Here is a 20,702-nt window from a genome sequence, read left to right on the forward strand (position 1 = left end):
TTGCCAAATATACTTCTCATATAACATCTGCAAAAAGCATTCAGCTCATGAGGAATTACACAGCTCACCTTTACTTCAACTTCAGTTGAAAATAACTCACAGCTGATGAAATCTTTGTTATACTAGTTGGTCTTCCACTAATGGTCCCCTATAACAGACAACACTAATGTTCTATGGTGGAAAACAGTTAAGTATCAAATAAATAAATTAGGAACTGTCTCACGTCACATCTTGTCTTTTTTTAATAATCTCTTTTTTCATGACTTTTCATGTAAGGATTTTTTCTTTACAGTTACAAAGGGAAATATAGGAGATCATGCTCAATACACACTATTATACTCAAAATATGCAATATCAGAGATAAGAGATAAGATAAAACTTTATTAATCCCTCGGGTGGGTTCCTCTGGGAAATTCGGTTTCCAAAAGCACAGCACCGACAGAAGTTACATATCAGTGACTGTCTTAAGGAAACTACCATGTAAAATCAGGATGAGAGATGAGTATTGCAGAATATAATCACTTTCACTGGTAAAGAAATTGCAAAGCCAAGGAATCAAAAACAACAGCAGCCAAAAAAAGCATAACAAATGTGTACAATAAAGTAAGATAATATATATATTTAGTATAACCTTTGAAATACCTGCAATAATCACTGAAACAAAAAAAGAAAATCTAATATATAAAACTCTATACAGCATACTGTACATGCGTATACAAAATTGACACAAAAATACACACTGGAAAGGTTGTTCCTTATCATTTGTCAAATACCCAATATTATGTCAGAAGACACGTGAAAATGTACTTTTAACACCTAGCACTGTATTTGCATACATTTGAATGAAACGCTTTATGCACACAAGTATAAAATGTTCCATTATGCCTTGTTTTCTTTTTCGATATGTTTATCCTACATAGCTGTTGAATAAAAACATGCATGAAGAAAATAGTTTCATTTTACACCATCAGCAAAAAAAACCTCATTCCATAGTTTAGAAAGGACTTGAGAATCTGTAAAGCAGACAGCAGTGCTAGCAGGTTACAATCATTTCAGAAATAATGAGCCTTTAAATCTGAAATCTTACAGTCAAAACAATACTGAAAATTCAACATGGTGAGACACAGGTGAAGAAAACTGCTATGTGGCAAGTGGGAGTGACCAAATTAACAAAACAAATCACTGAAACATGAATAAGATATGGTCTGCAGTAATAACAGGGTGAAACATTCATGTCAAACAATCCTCCCTACACCTTCTACATGATATAAGTGGAGGTGACTTCAGAGGACTTGGAAATAACTGAGCTTCTCCTGAATGAGCTGTCTGGAAGATTCCTGATGCCAGGCACAAAATTTTTCAGCAGCTTCAAGGCCCTTCTCATAAACTTCTGTCCCACAAATGCATATATGATGGGATTCAGACAGCAGTGAGTGTAAGCAAACGCCTCGGTTACTACCACTGACAGCCTTACATTTTTGTACCAGATGGGATCACGTAGGATTTTTCCTTTTTCCTGAAGAAACTTCAAGAAACGGGAAATGTTATATGGAGCCCAGAGCAAGAAGAATGCAACCACTATGCAGATGATCAGCTTGACAATGCGGTGCTTCTTTGCGGTCCTCATGTTTACCAGTGTGGGGATGATCCTGGAGTAGCAACCTACCATCACCAGCATGGGAATCACGAGACCCAGCACATTTGTGGTGAACAGGTTGTAATGCTTCCAGACTTTCTTCTCCTCGGGATAGTTACATCCAAACTTCTGAGACTCGTCCTTTGTTTCCTGTGTGAAGATAAAATCCGGCAGAGATACAAACAAGCTCAGCGTCCAAACGAGCACGGTCAGAATGATGGCTGCCCTCATTGTACGATAACGTGCCACCCTGTGAGAGTGCACGATGATTACATAACGGTCCAGCGTCATGACAACCATGAAGAAGATGCTGCTGAAGAAGCCAGTCTGGTGAGAGCCGGACAACAAATGGCACATGAAGTCTCCAAAAGTCCACTGGCCGACCCTGGCATAGTGAGAGTAGAACGGCAGCGTGAAGACGAAGAGGAGGTCAGAGAGAGCCAGGTTGAAGAGGCAGATGTCTGTCAGGTTGCTCTGATTGCGGTACTTCACCACGACATACACCACTAGTCCGTTACCTTTGGCAGAAAAAAAGAGTCGAGAATTGTATACCTTTGACACTTTCCCTCCAATGTGTAAACACAACTGTCATTCCCATAGTAGAAGACACACCTACCTATGAAGCCCAAGGCAAAAACCAAACTATAGAGAGTGGATAGAAACACTTGGCTGAAGACCTGTACATCACTGAAATTGGTAGGAGCGTAGTCGCCTATACCATTTTCATAGTCCTCGTAACTGTACAGTGTGGTCTGTTCTGTAAAGAGAGTTATTATAATTGTTTTATTAGTAGTAGTAGTAGTCTTATTTTTTGTTATTATTATTTACACACATACTACAAAAATTAACCATCCAAATTAGGTTATATTATCACACATTATCAAGCATTTTAATTTAAAAACAACAACAACAAAACTGGTGAAAAAAGTTGCAATGTAAGTTGAAGACCACTGTTGCTGTCACGTCAGTTTTTTTGAAAGGAGTTTTTTTTTCTATTTCTAAAAAAAAAAAAAAAAATATACCAATAGTAATCAGTTCAGCTCTGTTGTATTAGGTTTAAGTCAAGTGATAACGGAGATTATTGAGCCACCTGCTGGTTATTACAAGTACTCCAATTGTGGGAATGTGAACAGAGTTTAAACTTTAGTTCGCCATTGTAGCTGATTTTAATCCAGATCACATTAAGCTAAAAGCACAAATACCACCATAAACCTATAAACCTTAAACCACTAACCTTTCATTATGGTCTTTTTCTTTATTTTAGCATTTTGTCTTACATGGACATTTTAATTAATGGATTATTTAATATGATTAGCATCATTTTATAATAATATTTTTTACATTGTCTCAATCAGCAGATGCATGTTTGCAGATCAAAGAAAATATAAAAGGTTTATTAAGGTGAACTTCAAAGATATCGCAGCAGTGCATTTATTTCTTACACTTTTACAAACAATTTTTCGAGCACAGTGTTCTCAAATAAAATGTTATCTAGATCAAATATGGAAAGAGAAAAAAACAAGTATTTGCCGTATTACAGCATTTGAATTTAAATTCTTAAAGCAATGCATACAGACTTACCATTACACATTATAACACAAAAAAATTGTTTATACTGCAAATATCCCAAATTCGGGATTAATGTTAAAATATATTCACCTGACATAGTGATATCTCAGTGATGGCTAATCCAACCAAGTAGAGTCAGGAATTACGCGTCAAGGCTCGTTTTTTTCCCCCTCTGTTGTTGATGCGACGATAGCTTTAGATGTGGAGAGATAAATAACAGTCTTAATGCTGCAGTCTGATAATGAGTAGTACTGAAGCAGAAGTGCAGATGTCGTTTCCTGTACGTCCTTGGGTGAGATCTTTATCAGTTTAAACTCTGAGCTTACCATCTAGACACCCAAAAATAATTCAAGAACAGCACAGCATATGATTACACACATTTTCACACCTTTAGAAAACAGCCGTTAGTTTTTGCTTAAAGGCCCAAACAGTTTGTCATTAACGTTTTGAAATGCATGTTGCTATTCGTGTTTTCCAGTTTCATAAAATGTTACTCTTTTTAAAGTTCCTTAAAGTTAAGGTAATTATTTATCTGTTTTAATCAGACAGGTTTGCAGTATCTGGTTATCTTTTGGTTTGCCACATTTCCTGTCACATTTTGCAGCTTTGAATAAGAAATGTGCACGCATTAAATATTAGCATTTGTTCAAGACTTCTATCCAGAGTTAGCTTTAAGAGTTTCCTCTTAAAAAATTAATTAAGTAAAATTAATTTTAAAAAGGTTTTATTTAGCCCTGCGACAGACTGGCGACCTGTCCAGGGTGGACCCTGCCTCTCGCCCTATGACATCTGGGATAGGCTTCAGCGCCCCCCCTGAAAAGGATAAGCGGGAACCAATGGATGGATGAAGTTTTTATTTATTTATTTATTTATTTAATGGGCTGCACTATTAAAAGGCAAATTAGAGATTTTTTTTACAAATTATTCTATTTTAGCTTCCATATATATATATATATATATATATATATATATATATATATATATTCATATGTCTTTATTGTCGTTTTGTTTTGATTTTTTGTTTTGTATTGTTATTAAAATATTAATAATATTAAAATATTTTTTCCCTTGATCTTGGTTTCATTGTACGTCTCTGGTGCATATTTATGACTCTTTATAGAGCGATTCTTGCTATTTTATGCATGGTCTTTATCGTCCTCTTGTGGTGAAAAACTCTAAAAACATGCAACTCGTGCTGTGCAGTTATATAACGTATTTACGCAGTAGTAGCTCCACGTCTATTAAAGCGCGGTGTTCTTCGAGACAAAATCGGCAGCAATGGATAGAGTCATTGAGGTGAATAAAGTTTTCTTTTCGGTGAGGAAGTGAAATTGTTTTTTCCCTGTCTAATGGAATCTGGGCAGTGTCATGATGTGTTTTTAAGAAATGGAACGATAGCCTGAATGAAGTTAACTCTAAGCTTAAAAAAAGAAAAAGAAGAAGCTGAGCATAGGTCCAAGAGATAAAAATGCTTTCCACAGTGAGATCAAAGGCATAAAAGGTCAGGACGTGTCATATTGTATGGAATGACAGGACCCAGATGCTGAACAGGGAGATGTTAATACGCAGAAAACGCACCTTTATTTTGGAAGTTGGAAAATCCAAATATGCAGAGTCCAAACAAAATCCAAATGCTGGAAAAAAATTGCAAACTGAATCCAAGAAACAGGCAGGCAGCACACAAGTGAGGTTACTGAAGAATACAACAGACGCCACATATAAAACCAAAGACAGACACGCCTGTAAGTGAATACATGTGCAATCAGGAGGAGGACTGTCACAGGAAAATAACATACAGGAAGTAAAATTTGGGACAAGACACACGAGATACAAGCTAATAAAGTAAAACTGGGAGTAACCCTGAGGTCAGAAAAGTTCTTAATAATCACAAAATCCAAAACTGCCACAAAAAAAGACAAAGAAAATAAGAACAGGGAACAGGAGAGGCTGGAGGACAGGGAATTTGTGTCTGTATTTCAGTCTGTGTTTTTTGTGAAACATTCTGTGTGTGTATTCAAATGTATTTATGCCTAGTATATTGTTACTAACTAACAAACAGACAGACAAACAGATCGATGACATACTTCCTCCCAAACGCTTGATTGCAGGGGAGAGAATTGCCACCAAGCATTATTAAATAAGTGTCAACAAGTCTGCTTCCCTTCAGGAACCCCTGCCCACCTTCTACTCAACGTCACAAAGAGGAAGGAAAAAGCAGACAAGGTCATAGATAACAAAAACCGCTATATAGCAGATTCTGGAGAGACACTGATCCTCGCGTTGTTCTTTGTTCTTTCCAAACAATTTCCAATCAGAGTAGTACAAGGATAGAAAAAAAATTAGGTGACAGTGTTTTGGATTCAAATCCCTACAGCAATGTGTACACCCTTAAGCTTTACACATTAAAGTGCAAACATATTTCCAAAGTCATGCAAAACATCACACTGCATATATTTCAAACACTGTCAAAATGTATTCACCTACCTGACTTAGTGATATGACTGGATGACTGGATGTGTAAAGCGCTTTGGGGTCCTTAGGGACTAGTAAAAGCGCTATACAAATACAGGCCATTTACCATTTACCATTTTTTGCACAGTGTACCAGGCACTCTTTTCATAATGAACTTGTATCTACTTCTTCTATCTACTTCTCCAATATTAGGGGAGCTCACACACGAGGGATTACCCTGGTTATTTATATCAACATGTTGGAAACTTGCTTTCTGGGCTCTATTTCCAGGAAACAAGTTCATCAAATTTTGAGTTTAAAACAGCTTAAAAATAAACCCTGAGTTCAGCAACTCTCAGTTCAGCAACTCTCAGTTGCTGAACTCAGAGCTTTTCTTGGAACAGGAAACTGTTCCAAGAAAAGCTCATCAGAGTAAGTTGAATCAATTCTGAGTAGTAACCCTGGCACATGGGTGAGTAGGGAAATAAAGAACCCAGCATTCACCAAGGCAACACCATTTTAATCCAATGGGCAGAGGACATGTTTAATTTTTTAATAATCATGATTATATTTAGATACATATTATAAAGACAATTAAATCTTTATAACTGTAAGTATATGTGGGTGACAGAAACTGATGATAAAAATGTGGAGAAACAGATCAGACAGATCATTGATGGACCTGTGATCTGCCCTCAAGTCCGTTTTTTAGTTAAATAAAAACAGTTTGTACTACAGTTCATGATTATTCCAGTGTTTGAGTAATTATTTAGTAACATTTTAATCTACTGATGGAATATAGCAGCCTCCCTTTTTTTAAGACAAGAATTTCTTTATTTTTGTTATTAATGGATAAGAAATGCTTAATAGGATTTCAAAGAAACTCTGCTTGAATTTCCCACACTGTAACCATTTTTAATCTGATCTAATGTCAGCCTTAACTGAAAAATAATGGCTCACTCACACCCATAGTCAGAATTCAGTCATTGTTTCACATTTAACTGAAAAAAAAAAGTTTTTCAATCGTTAGTTTCAACGGTAAAGGCAAGCATGTTTTAAGAAATAGTTTAGCTTTGACAGAGTTATTTCAGTAGTTTGGGGGGGATGATCTGTTTAAATAAAGACTGCAGATCGTGTCGAGAAAAATCAGGCTGTTGTGAATGAATCTGGACAGGATGACCTGCATCTAGGTCTTGATATGATATTAGTTGTGGATTTGTCCTGCTGTGCAAGACTCAGACCTGGACACAGTTTCCTTATGAGCTGCTTATGAGCTGTCATAGGTAGTCTTTTCTTCTGAATGTTTGTCACTCCTTCTCATGAATCGAAGTGATTCTACTGCTTTATGAAAACTTGACCTAAATCACCATTGCAACTAATATAAGACAAATCTTATGAGTCTAAAAGTTCACCAGGCCAGTGTCACTATATACCATCGTAAGTGCCTTGAGTCAACTGTTGTTTCCATTTGGTGCTATATGAGTACAATTGAATTGATTTAAAACTAAATTAACCCTGACAGTGAATATTTATTTGATGTATTCACCTGACTTAGTGATATCTCACTGATTGCTCTTCAAATTAGTAGAGTCAGGAATTACGCTTCACAGCTCCTCATGTGATGCTTTCAGATGTGTACAGATGAATTATCACTCTTAAAGTCTGCAAGTACAAGGTGTGCAGAAATAGAGGTGCCAATAGAGTTTCCTGTTTGTCTAGAAGTGAGAATTACCAAACAACTATCAAGCAAATCTAGCAAACAACACATAACATGTGGTTACACACCTTATTCACATCATGAGAAAAGGACTGTAGTTTTTCTTTTTTTTTTCTTTTAGCTTAAAGGCTTAAAGAGGAATTTTTATTGTGGCTATAGGTGGACTTGTTATTATTGTTCAAATACTGTTTGTTTGTTTGTTTGTTTGTTTGATTGTTATTTTGTTTTAGCCTGCACACGTCCAGCTTCACTTTCCTTTTTCTTTTTCATCTTGTTCCTCTACTACTTCCTCTTCTTCCTCTGCTTCATATCATACATTCCACATAAATATCTTTATAAACCGTTTAGTATAGCCAGTGTACCCACAGAAAGTCTACTCTTAACCTAATAAGACCTATAACTTTTATAATGTTTAAAGTAGAGTCGCTGAGTGATTACTGTATGGTCTATGGTGACCTCTTGTGGTGGACAGTTTTGACTACATGTCTACGCTTTCTCGTGGCACAAAGCATGCTGGGAGAAAAGGTTTGAATTGTCATTGCAGAATTTAAATAAAGTATTATCACCTAGAAGCTACGACTCAGACTTTGGCGGCTGTAGACCTGACATCAAACAAAATATAACAATAATAATAATACATCATATAGATAGATAGATAGATAGATAGATAGATAGATAGATAGATAGATGTGTGTGTGTGTGTGTGTGTGTGTGTTAATTGGAGTTCATATTGCTGTTTGTACACACGCTATGTTGTTATATTTTGTGTTTTGGTAGTAGGCTATTTCTATACGGTATTCGTAACGACGCTCTCCAGTTGGCGCTGAATGAAGTCCCGATGAGGATGATTGACATTAGATCTGCTGACGAAAGCGGGCTGAAGAGAATCTCGGCAAAGTAAGAGTATGTAGATAACGGAAATCGCTTGGGATTCCTTTCTAAATAAAAGCGTTAATGCTCTTTAAGCGCTACAAGACTGTCCTCACGCGAGGTACAGTAGGGAAAATAGCACAGTTATAACGTAGATGTTTTCTGTGGAGCTAATATATATCCCTCATTAGAGTCGCACAAAGACGGAAAGACTTTGAAATGAGCGTTTTTAAAAGGAAACCTTTAGTTTGGAAGGACATCCCGGTAGTCTTTTTAATGGTTCAGTTGACTTGACAACTTCGCGAAGGGATACGAAGATTACAACAAGTGGATATGACAAGTTACTCAGTCCGAATGACTCAGTAAGAATGTTCAGCATGGATAGACTATAACTTAAAAATAGTGAGCAATAGTGTTAATGTTGTTAGGTCGTTGCTAGCCTCCGGGGACAGTTTGCGGCTGGTATGCTTCAGCTCACAGCAGACTGACTCATCTTTGCACACTGTCACTTGTTGTGCACTCTTATAGACAGTTTTTCCCTGTTAGAGTTATACTAGAAAATTTGCCGACTATAAATTATTGTAAGTATGATGCTAAAACTCGCAGGTGACAACATCATGGTTAGCCACCGAGTCTGAGTAACAGCGCATTTTGGGAGCGAGCCCCGCTAATCTCAAGTTGGAGGCAGTCTCAGCGATGAGCGCGTCCTCAAAGCCGCCTTTAGGGTAAGTAGCCCATTTCTAAACAAACACTCGACACGCCAGACTATTTACAACTCAGTTCGTGTGAGTGTTTTTTCTTCTGATTGTTTACGTAAGTTTCTGGATAATTGTAATAATGTCAGCTGGGAATTCGCCTTGGCTGAATAACAGTCTCTAATTTCTAGTCTTACTATGAAAGCCATAACCTACTAATGGGTTCGGTTCTAATGTTCCCGCGATATTATAGGGTGCTATTTGTTATAAGTTTGTTTTCACGGCAATGAATTATTGTAGATAGGCCCGTTGCCCATTCAAGTGTATATGACTGCCCAGTAATAACACACAGCCTATAGTCAGCACCGACAACAGAGAGTGTTCCAGCAGCCCAGTCTGTTTGCCACACACATAGAAAAAACCATGAGCGGCTTAGAAGCACATAATATTTTAACTGTGTCCTTGGTGTTTCATGGAGAGACATTAATCAAGATCTGGTGCTGGAACAGCAACAACTGTGAACTGTACTTTCCAAAGGCTCCTTTTAATTGTGTAGTTTGGGTGGGGCCGCCAGTTGCATATTGAGCCTGCCATTTAAAACCAAACATAAACTAAATGCAACCTGATTATCCTACATGTTATGAGAACTTATATTAGGGCACACTCCAACAGATCATACCAAGTAACTCCTTATCATCTACTGTACATTTGAATGCCAAAACATGCTATTGTTGACGACAGAATCCACACACTATGATTGCAGGTCTTAGTCTTTCACATGTTGTTGTGCTACAAGCGGATAAAAGTAAGTGTTTTCCACCCTAAAAGCAGTATTGCTGATTTATATTTACCAGTCTGTTTGTTTTTGTTGTCCAGGGGTAGAAAGGCAAGATATAAAAGGCCAAATTATAGCCTTCATCTGCCTATGTTTTTAATAATATGTCATAATAGTCAGTGTCTGTTTTTTTTGTTTTGTATTTTACTGGGTGGTCAGCAAAAGAAAATTAGTGTGCAATGTCCTGGTGAGCTGCTCTGTCCTTCAGCATCATTATGTGGTACTTGGGTGCTAATTATGGTCATACCTGTGTACTTGAGAGCACCTGTCATTGACCTTGTCAATTCTGATCTAATTTAGATGAGTCATACCTTTTACTCAGCGGGACACCATAAAAATGCCATCGTCCATGTGCTGTAGTTATGTAGTAATAGTTCACTATCGTATAAACAGTAAAATGTGATGTTCTTCAGGGGAAATACCAGCAACACTTGATAGTGTTGATGAGGTGAATAAAATTTTGGTCTTTTCTTTTTTCTCCTGCTGTGACCTTTAAAGCAAAGGTTCCTTTAACCAGATACTCTTAATTACAGTGAATCCAGACTCTTAAGTGCTTGTTGGCCAAATTATAAAGCGCACAGGTCACGGAGGTAGCTGGCAGTGGAAGCAAAATGGCTTTTTATCTGCTCTTTATGTGACAGGTATTCCCATTTAAATCTACCTTGACAACTTTTGTTCTGTGATCTCTCTTTCGTCATCACACAGGGAGTAGCTACTTTACTACGTAGTGCCGCCCTCGTGAAACACAGCTCATAAAACTGCATTAACATGCAGCACAGTCAAACAGTCTGGGAAGAGACCGTTGATTGTTTTTCTTCTTTTTTTTCTTTTTTAAACTTTTGTACCTGGCTAGTGAAATCTGAGCATGTGCATGTTTGATTGTGTATCAGTGCTTACAAAGCCTGTTTTTATCAGTAGTGCAAAGTTGGACTGAATAAGGCCTTAGTTCCTAAGCTTTAAAGAAAGTCTAATTAGGCATGAATATAACGTTTGATTGTTGTTGGCTTATTTTGTGCTTGTTTTTGTTTGTTTCTGTAATACTGTGAGGTCTGCAGTTTACAATATAAGATGTATAGATGACAGTTGTTGTGTAAATAAAATGAAATTGAATTGAATAATAGAAACAAATGATTTCCCAGTGAGAACGTTACAAAAAGTCAGGATGAACATTCGACAACATGTGTCCTCGTCTGAAGCAAAATAGTTTTCATTACTTAACCTCACCCTCTTTTTTTAGTGTGTGTTCATTGTATTTATACCAGACTAGTCCTCTTTCTCGAAGTCTTAATGAGCACACTGGTGTTTTCCTCTGCATGTCTGGACCTGGGGTGTTTGTGTGTCAGTAAGCGACTGCCTCTGTACTTGTTTGTGTGCCGAGCGAGGTTGAGAGCAGAAGCGTCTGTTTAATATGGCTTTATTTCATGGTCTTATGGTTAGTACACGACCCCACAGAAGCAATAAGGAAACAGCAGAGTGGCTTAAATAAATGGAGAATTAATTAAAGCAGAACCACTAAAGTAAATTACAAATTTACAGAATTCCCCACTTGTTTTTTTCTTTTCTTCCATCCTTCAAAGTGTTTTACTGAGGTGGTAGAAGTTTAATAAGAATTCTTTTCTCTTTTCTTGAGACGCCGTTGATGCATGTGACGTCAGAACCTTGTGAGTTTACTTTGGTCACATGGTTCAGTCCCCAGTAACAATCATCCACCCAAACCTCACATTTGGTCCCACTTATTAGCTGTTCAAAGGGCCTCTTGAAGCACAAAGAGCAAAAAAAATAAAACAGCCTTACCATCGTCAACGTCCAGATTTGTGCTGCCATGTGCTTCATCGCTGGTGGGCCACACATCCTACTTTAAACACATCTGCAGTTTTTTTGGTTTATTTGTTTTGGTGCCCAATCAAAAACACACCCCCAGGAAGATGGGGTTGGAGATTTTACAGATAAATTCTGTATGCATGCATACAAATACACACACCCAGAGGTAATTACTGCATGCCACGCTGCCTGTCCTGTTCTATGTGGATGTCTGTGTGAGCTAATAAGTGATGTACAGTGGGGCAAAAAAGTATTTAGTCAGCCACCGATTGTGCAAGTTCCACCACCTAAAATGATGACAGAGGTCAGTAATTTACACCAGAGGTACACTTCAACTGTGAGAGACAGAATGTGAAAAAAAAATCCATGAATCCACATGGTAGGATTTGTAAAGAATTTATTCATAAATCAGGGTGGAAAATAAGTATTTGGTCAATAAGAAAAATACAACTCAATACTTTGTAACATAACCTTTGTTGGCAATAACAGAGGTCAAACGTTTACTATAGGTCTTTACCAGGTTTGCACACACAGTAGCTGGTATTTTGGCCCATTCCTCCATGCAGATCTTCTCGAGAGCAGTGATGTTTTGGGGCTGTCGCCGAGCAACACGGACTTTCAACTCCCGCCACAGATTTTCTATGGGGTTGAGGTCTGGAGACTGGCTAGGCCACTCCAGGACTTTCAAATGCTTCTTATGGAGCCACTCCTTTGTTGCCCGGGCGGTGTGTTTTGGATCATTGTCATGTTGGAAGACCCAGCCTCGTTTCATCTTCAAAGTTCTCACTGATGGAAGGAGGTTTTGGCTCAAAATCTCACGATACATGGCCCCATTCATTCTGTCCTTAACACGGATCAGTCGTCCTGTCCCCTTGGCAGAAAAACAGCCCCATAGCATGATGTTTCCACCCCCATGCTTCACAGTAGGTATGGTGTTCTTGGGATGCAACTCAGTATTCTTCTTCCTCCAAACACGACGAGTTGAGTTTATACCAAAAAGTTCTACTTTGGTTTCATCTGACCACATGACATTCTCCCAATCCTCTGCTGTATCATCCATGTGCTCTCTGGCAAACTTCAGACGGGCCTGGACATGCACTGGCTTCAGCAGCGGAACACGTCTGGCACTGCGGGATTTGATTCCCTGCCGTTGTAGTGTGTTACTGATGGTGACCTTTGTTACTTTGGTCCCAGCTCTCTGCAGGTCATTCACCAGGTCCCCCCGTGTGGTTCTGGGATCTTTGCTCACCGTTCTCATGATCATTTTGACCCCACGGGATGAGATCTTGCGAGGAGCCCCAGATCGAGGGAGATTATCAGTGGTCTTGTATGTCTTCCATTTTCTGATGATTGCTCCCACAGTTGATTTTTTCACACCAAGCTGCTTGCCTATTGTAGATTCACTCTTCCCAGTCTGGTGCAGGTCTACAATACTTTTCCTGGTGTCCTTCGAAAGCTCTTTGGTCTTGGCCATGGCGGAGTTTGGAGTCTGACTGTTTGAGGCTGTGGACAGGTGTCTTTTATACAGATGATGAGTTCAAACAGGTGCCATTCATACAGGTAACGAGTGGGGGACAGAAAAGCTTCTTACAGAAGACGTTACAGGTCTGTGAGAGCCAGAGATTTTCCTTGTTTGAGGTGACCAAATACTTATTTTCCACCCTGATTTACGAATAAATTCTTTACAAATCCTACCATGTGAATTCATGGATTTTTTTTTCACATTCTGTCTCTCACAGTTGAAGTGTACCTCTGGTGCAAATTACTGACCTCTGTCATCCTTTTAAGTGGGGGAACTTGCACAATCGGTGGCTGACTAAATACTTTTTTGCCCCACTGTATATGAAGAGAGGTCTCGCCTAGCTACAGTCAAAAACGTTCGTTACTTTGAAGTTGTGTCCGCTGAACTCAAATGCCATTCTTACTGTTTGACTGTTTGCATAGCATTTGAATGCCATTTGTGTTGCACACGTATAGATAGACTAAGAGTAATCTAAGCTAGCATACTGTATGTCTTTTCCTAGCTGGTGTCTCAGATGATTTTAAGACAGAAGCAGACGTAACCTTTCCAAACCTCACACCCACTTCATAAAATATTAAGGTTCATGTGGTCGGCCACTAGCTCAGGGCTGCTGACTAAGGGAGTTCCCTTCTTTTTGTCTTTGCTCGGAAGCCTATACAGTGCGCATATTTAGCAAAGGGCGTACATGGTAACAGCTGGACGTTATTTTTATGATGAGTTAAATTTAACTCATGAAAGCTGAGATGGGAGAGAGAGGGTTGCGTTTGAGGCTATGCGTTGTTGGCAGTAGTGCAGTATGTATCTGGTAATGTCTGCATCTAGCTCTCAGGCCATCCCGTTTAAAATAGAGAGGGTGTGGATGCAGTGCTTCTGCAAGCCTGTTCAGCACACGCTGATGGAATATATTTGCTCAAAAGCACAAGACTGGCATATAATCTTTATGTGAAGTAGTTAGCTTATTAATTAAATTAACTGGAAGTGCTACTCCTTTAATTAACAACAACAGTGCATTTTACAAGGCCAGGCACAGTAGGATGAAATTAATCGGTCCTTGGGCAGCGCACTATCAGGCAGCACTTATGCTCATAAGATAGTTACTCCAGCACAATGCTTCGTTATATCAGTGACATTTCAGACATCTAGACTGGCCCTATTTATAAACTATCGTGATCCTTAGGTTCACTACATTATCCACTCTGTTTTCTTCCACTTGTCAACCTCTGCCCCCACCCTCCCTCCCCTGCAAAAAAAGCACTAGCAGACACCTTACAACAAAGTAGTGCTTGTATATTTGACAGTATCTACAGTACACTGTATCTGCCTGTATTATGCAGCTGTTATGCACTGCTCAGATTTATTTCTGGAAGCCTGCTGTCATATGTTAGTCTCTGTGGTATGTGTGTTTGTCACAGAGGAAGACAGACGGACTGCATGTGTGTGACTAAAGCTGGGTGGATTCATCTAGCTGATGTGATAAAGCAGAGGAGTGTTCAATGTGATAGATTTGCACATGTTTAACCTTGGAATGTTTCTCCCTGCTTTTGCCTTCATTGCAGAGAAAGATAAGAAATAACCTGTAATCATATCAGTAATTTACCAACATGTGACATTTTTAAGCTATTATTATTAAACACATAAAGGGTATCAGAAGGGAGCGCATGCAGTCTTTTTTCACGTTGGCAAACCTTCCTTTAAGGCATGGCTTTCTGCCAAAAGTTATGAATGAATGCTTTTGTACTTTCTCCCCACAAATGCTGTGATAATATTTCACTTTTCAGCTTTTCTGAAGCTTTTCATTGATTTGTGTTATATATTTATATTTTTTAATTTTTGCTTCTTCTTTTCTTCCTGTCACTCCAGCAGGAGTTCTCTCTAATTGAACAAGCAGCAGCTTAGGGAATAGAGAATAAACTAATTATTATTTCCTGCTGTTGTTCCTCTACATTCCACTCTTTGCTCCACCCTTATTATTCCCTTTCCCCCTGTTCCCCCTCGACACAAGGCTTTGTGCCACCTGAGATTCCCTCTTCTCTCTCTTTCTTACTAACCATTTATTGTCTTTTTTTGTTCTCTTACTTCTGTTGGTCTGTTTGCCACCCGTGAGCTTTACCACAATGTAGCTGGAACACAGTGAAATGCCCTTGGGAACAGGCCAGTTAATAAATGTTCAAAAAAGACCAAATAAGAAAAGGAAAAAACTGGCATGATTTTTCCAGCTCTGCAGACAGTCTGTTAAGTCAGCTTCCTGTTCCTGTATTTGGAGAATTGTGGTTGTCTTGGTACATGTTTTGTGCTAAACTGTTTACAGCATGTCTCTTAGTCACTGGTCACAAGCAGACATGATAACTATATATGTCAAAAGAGATGAATACAAAAAAGAGGGTTGATGTGTAGTGGTGCTATCCACAGTAGGTGGATTTTTCTCTTTAGTTGTGAAATAAATACTCTGGGTTGTGGTTAAATCGTTGGTGAAATTACATCCTACGTCCTAATCATTTTTTCCTTGAGGTCTTCCATGAGGTCAAGGAATGACGTGAAGCAAAAATCAAAAGGAGACAGACGAATACTTTAGCAGTGCTAAACGCGTGCACATGCAAAAGGCTGTGGTGAATTTGTGATGTCCCAAAGATCACTCAGAGACAGCTGTAAATATTTTGTCCTGTGCATTCTTGCCATGTTTTATGCAGGCTATAAAAAACATCAACTTTTTAAAAAATATTGTTTCCCTTACATGCTAGAAATAGCAGCGAAACAAAAAGGTTGTTACAATACGAATAGTTGCTCTTGTCCATACTTAAATATAAATTAGCACCAGTCTAACTGTAGAAAATAATTGTTACATTTATAAAATATTGATAACCTTTAAATGTAGCTAATGCAGTGGGATGGTATTATCCTTTTGTAAAAGCTGGTCTGGTACATCCTGTGCTCAAGCACTGAACCAGCTTTGATTAGCATTTAAAGAATTTAAGCAGGACTGCCTTTTAGATACCTCATGTCCTTTCAGTCCGTCCTCTAAGAAAAAAAAAGACAGTTTGACCACAACCGTGGATTACTGGTTGCTGGTTCCATCTGAGGTTATTGCGTTAGCTAACTGTTTAAGAGTGTAAGCAACCTAATTGATCCCATGAGTAACAAATCATTTAGCACCTGCGGTGTTGTGTGTGTGGTGTGTGTGTTCTTTTTTTTTTTTGTTAATCTCCCACGGGTTATTACGGTCTCTGCACACATGTTGATCAGACTCTGCAGAGCCCTAACTTGGTTCTTTTGGAGAAGTCAGGACTTGATAATCAGGTAAATTAAAGTTTCATACAAGTTAAAAATATTAACACTGGAGCCTCAGACTATTTGCAAATTCAGGGCTATTTATAATATGTAATAAGGTTACAGCTTGTATGCAAATTTAGTGAAATATTTTGCATTTGGGCAAATGAGACAGTAAAACCGGATATGATTTATCAGTCTGAGGAGAGCTAATGATTGTATGCTGCCTGCAAGCCTAGACCATTATTATGGCAACACATTTGTTTGTATGTCTGTTAAGAAAATCAGAGGTTCAAAAATAAATGTTGACATTTTTTCATTTGCTTCTCTATGCTTTGTAATTTTCACTTTGCTGTAGTGAGAGGGGCAGCGGTGAGACTGTGAATATAGAGGATGAAGCTGGCATTTCCAGACTTGACATTGAGATGCGGTGGGGGTTAAGCACATTGATAGTAATATGAGCATCAAGACATATGCTGAATTAGAAGGTTTTGTGACTAGCAACTGCAAACAAATGCTTTACTTGGCTCATATGTCCAATTTCAGTCTCCCACACTCTGTCTCTTGTTCACTGGTGTTTCTCCGGGTCACTCACCCTGGGTGTGCATGCCTCTCCAATCCACAGCTGCTACTGGACTAAGATCTGCCTTCTTTTGCAGTCAAGTGGTGTAAATATAGGTTGCCATGGGGACACCATGACACTCAAAGGGTATGCTGACTAGATGCATGTGTGGAGGGAGAACCTGAGTGTCCCGGATGTGTGCTGCACACTCTGTGTCTATTGCGTAATCAGGTGAAAACGTAAGTCTGACTTTTCAAATGTGTGATTACTGGACAAATACATGAAAGAAATATAAATGATTAATTCTGATAAGACATACAAAACATAAAAATATTTTTTGTGCTTTATCTAGATTAAGCTTAATGTTTTTTTCTTATAAATTAAATGTAAAAGAATCCTTTTTTAACAGATAAATAAAGAAGTGTGCCAGGGATCCTGCAGTAGCCTTTCGGCATATGGGTCACCTGCTCAACCCACTCAAAAATGTGTTTTGATGGTTCTGATAGAGGATAATATACTAGGGTCATGCACTAGTATATTTGGATATTGGGTTGATAAGATCTTGGAACGTGGGACCATTTACTCAGTGTTTCCCTGACAAATAAGGATAAATGATACATTGTCTAACCTTTATTTCTCCCCTATTTAAAAACAAAGTGAAGGTGGTCTCCAGTGTGTATTTAGTATTATGCAATCTTTTTATCAAACAGGAATAATCTTAACTCTGACGTACACATTGGCAGTGTTTACATTTTGTAGTGTAATATGTGTGCCACCACACAAAGTCATGCCTTAACATTCAGTCACGATTTAACCCAAGTGTCTTGATCAAGATTGAGCATAGTAATATTCAGGTTATAGAAGAGGTAAAGCATGTTTTCAAATATTTATTTATGTGCCTTCTGGTAAGTTTTTATAGCTGCCCACATGTTCTAATTTCAGATGCACCGTAGACTGGAGCCCGGCTGATGCTGAGGGTTAAAAACTTCTGACATTGCTGTATAAACCAATAATTATTTTATATATGTGAATACATTGCTATAGACTTCTTTTTATTAGAAGGGAAACTGATGTGTACTCCTGTGCAGAAAGTATTGTGGACGAATTTTTTAAAAGAATTTTAATAGAGGCCAGCAAAAGAAATCCATCCTTGTTAATGCTGTTTTGTCAAGTAAAATGAACTATCCATTAGTAACCTTTTCTGTGTGTGCAGGTGTGTATGTGTGTGAGCATTGTAACTTAGTCTCTTCAGCAGCACTTACTGCCCCCCTGTGCCAGAGCTGGGTTTCCTTTTGCGTTGCGTTCCTTGGTGCTTCTTTACTTTCCCACTCTTTCTCTCTGTTTACGCTCATTCTAACTCTGTGGGAGACTAGGCTTCTTCTAAAGGAGTCTTTGTACATGTTTGAGCGAGGAAAAGCGAGAGAGAGAGAGGGAAAGGGAAATGTTACGGTGAGACAAACAGCAAGCGAAAGAGAGAGGAGGATACTAGCTGCCTGTGTTAAGCCTGGCCAGGACCCAGTCCCACAGTTCCACAGAGCCCTGTGCTGTTTACCTTAAAAGACTCAGACTTAACAGGAAAATGCAAAAAGTCTCTCACAGTTACAGGTCTGTAAGTCTGCTCTTTCATCACTACACACAGTTTTAGGTGCGTATATAGTCAGAGATTTTCTAGTCAATAATTAGAAATGACGTGCACTGTGATTCCAAAAAGTGAAACATTCTCACTGCACTGGATAATGAGTCAATGACTCTATGAGCCCTTTGGGCGCGAGTTAGTTGATATGTGACGTAGCTGTTAATGGTTAACTTTAGCCAGGTTAGAGTCCACTCACTGTGCTATGTCCATGTGCAAACGTCCTTCATTTTGCTGTCTTTAAACTGGGCAGGGATAACGTCGAGAATACTGGATTGAACAACTTCGGAGTCTACAATTAAATGCTTACACTGATTCTTCGGGGTGTCTCCCGAATCCTTACGAGAGTTAAACAGTCTGATATATAACACGTTCGGAACACTTAATCAGCACAAGGACTGTTTTTGATGTGAGTGGGATGTTTTTTCTTTTCTTATCCAAGGCTAATACTTGAGAGAGTGAGTGTGTGCTTAATCATATGGCACTTGTCATTGCTGAGAGAATGAACTGTTTCATTTCTGTCTAATCAGCTGTGTGTGTCAGGGCAAGTACAGTTTATGTTTAGCCGAGGTCAAACACACAAGAAGGAGCTTGTCATTGACATCTGTCACAGTGCTCATGAGGAGCTGTGTGGCTGGAGTATGTTTTGCATCTGCGTTTGTTTTTTTAATTTGTGATTTTCATAAAAGTATTTTAAAGAGATTCAATGATGCGTGGTCTGCACCCTGGCTCATTCAGTACTTTATGGCTTCCTTTATTTCTGTTAAGAAAAAACCCCCCAATAGAATTTCTAATTTTCTCAACGCTGCTACAGTTCTGTCAGCTCAATTTTGTATTTTGTATTACTGTTTATAACATTGTTGATTCATATGTTCAGATATGTTTATAGATTCTCCTCAGGGGTGGAATGAAAATGAATGAGGGGTAGAGCAGGGCGATATGACCAAAAATATTTATCACGATATACATTTGAAAATTTACGATAACAATATAACTGACGATATAATTGACACCAGACAAAATACTTTACAACTCCACAACTTTATTAGTGCAAAAAAACCAAAAACCCATCAATGTATTTTCACATAAACAACCAGCTGTTTTTTATGTGCATTAAAGTTATATAAAAATGTAACAGTGCAAATTCCTTGCTGACAGTTTAATCAAAAGGCATTTCCAGTGGAAACTGGCCGACATATCCTCAGCATAACCATGTATAATATCCACAAAACTTAAAAAGAGGTTATACACACACAATACGGTAATATTATGTTGAAGCACAGTATCACTCCGCGAGGCTCCTGCCTACGATGCCGTAATGCTCCGACAATCCATCAAGCGGTGCGGCTTCGTAGCTTAGCAAAGTCGTACTAAAACATTTGACAGATTTTCGAGCGCCGTGTACATAAAATCGTTTAGAGGTCAGTAAACACAACCAGAATTCATACATAAGGCACACGGGATTATAAGGGGCACTGTCGATTTTCAGAAAAATCAAAGGATTGATTTTAAGTGTGTCGTATTGTCCAAACAACACGGTAATAACGACGGCACGCTAGCATGTTCTAGCAAAAACAGTGCTTTGTTGTGTATCTGACGGACGAAAACTAAACCAGTTCCACACCACTGAAGTTGCAGCATTTTTACAAACCAGTTCTGGTTCATCCGTTTCATTTAACGATCTGTTTTCGCTTTTCTCATTCTACGTCACCGCCATGTGCGTATGTAAACGTAGGCACTGCGCATGCGCGTTTTACCCATATTCTATCACGATATTTCATTTTCCTATCATTGCCCAACATTAATACCGGTATTACCGTGAACGGTATGATATAGCCCAGCCCTAATGAGGGGTGTTGTTTCTGTCAAAGCAAAGATGTTAATTTGCCTTTGGAAAGCTGTTTGATAGCAGGCATTGATTGTAGGAGTGTAGGAGTGATATTAAAGAGGCAATAGACCAGATAGATTAAACAGCTCCAAAAGGCTCAGAGATCTTGATAACCAAAATAATCATCTTGGCGTGTCTGTAGTTTGTTATGTAATCTAAATGAAGGGAAGGTTATGTCATAATCAGAAACAGAAAGATAGAAAAAAAGTCAACATTAGTATTCCGGCTGCCCCTGATGT

The 20,702-nt window shown here is 38.5% G+C and overlaps 2 protein-coding genes across 7 annotated transcripts in view; one reads left to right on the top strand and one right to left on the bottom strand.

Annotated features, from left to right (window-relative positions):
* Window positions 1-398: 398 nt before the first annotated feature.
* On the bottom strand, window positions 399-3,357 carry LOC113032091 (probable C-C chemokine receptor type 3). Its single transcript, XM_026184753.1, is given in 4 exon segments — window positions 399-1,340; window positions 1,343-2,154; window positions 2,253-2,393; window positions 3,296-3,357. Coding segments are annotated over 4 exon segments (1,017 nt in total). The 5' UTR covers window positions 3,303-3,357; the 3' UTR covers window positions 399-1,283.
* A 5,149-nt stretch (window positions 3,358-8,506) lies between these two features.
* cobl (cordon-bleu WH2 repeat protein) overlaps window positions 8,507-20,702 on the top strand; it is a 70,156-nt gene continuing 57,960 nt past the window's right edge. For 3 of the 6 annotated variants that reach the window (XM_026185469.1, XM_026185468.1, XM_026185466.1), the window contains exon 1: window positions 8,507-8,968. In XM_026185469.1, coding sequence (XP_026041254.1) covers window positions 8,940-8,968 — 29 coding nt within the window. In that variant the 5' untranslated portion in view covers window positions 8,507-8,939. Of the gene's footprint in view, window positions 8,969-18,725; window positions 18,985-20,702 lie in introns of those variants that run through there. The other 3 variants (XM_026185465.1, XM_026185470.1, XM_026185467.1) reach the window with 3 other exon arrangements.

Source organism: Astatotilapia calliptera, chromosome 11 (genome assembly GCF_900246225.1).
Source record: "Astatotilapia calliptera chromosome 11, fAstCal1.2, whole genome shotgun sequence".
Classification (NCBI taxonomy): domain Eukaryota; kingdom Metazoa; phylum Chordata; class Actinopteri; order Cichliformes; family Cichlidae; genus Astatotilapia; species Astatotilapia calliptera.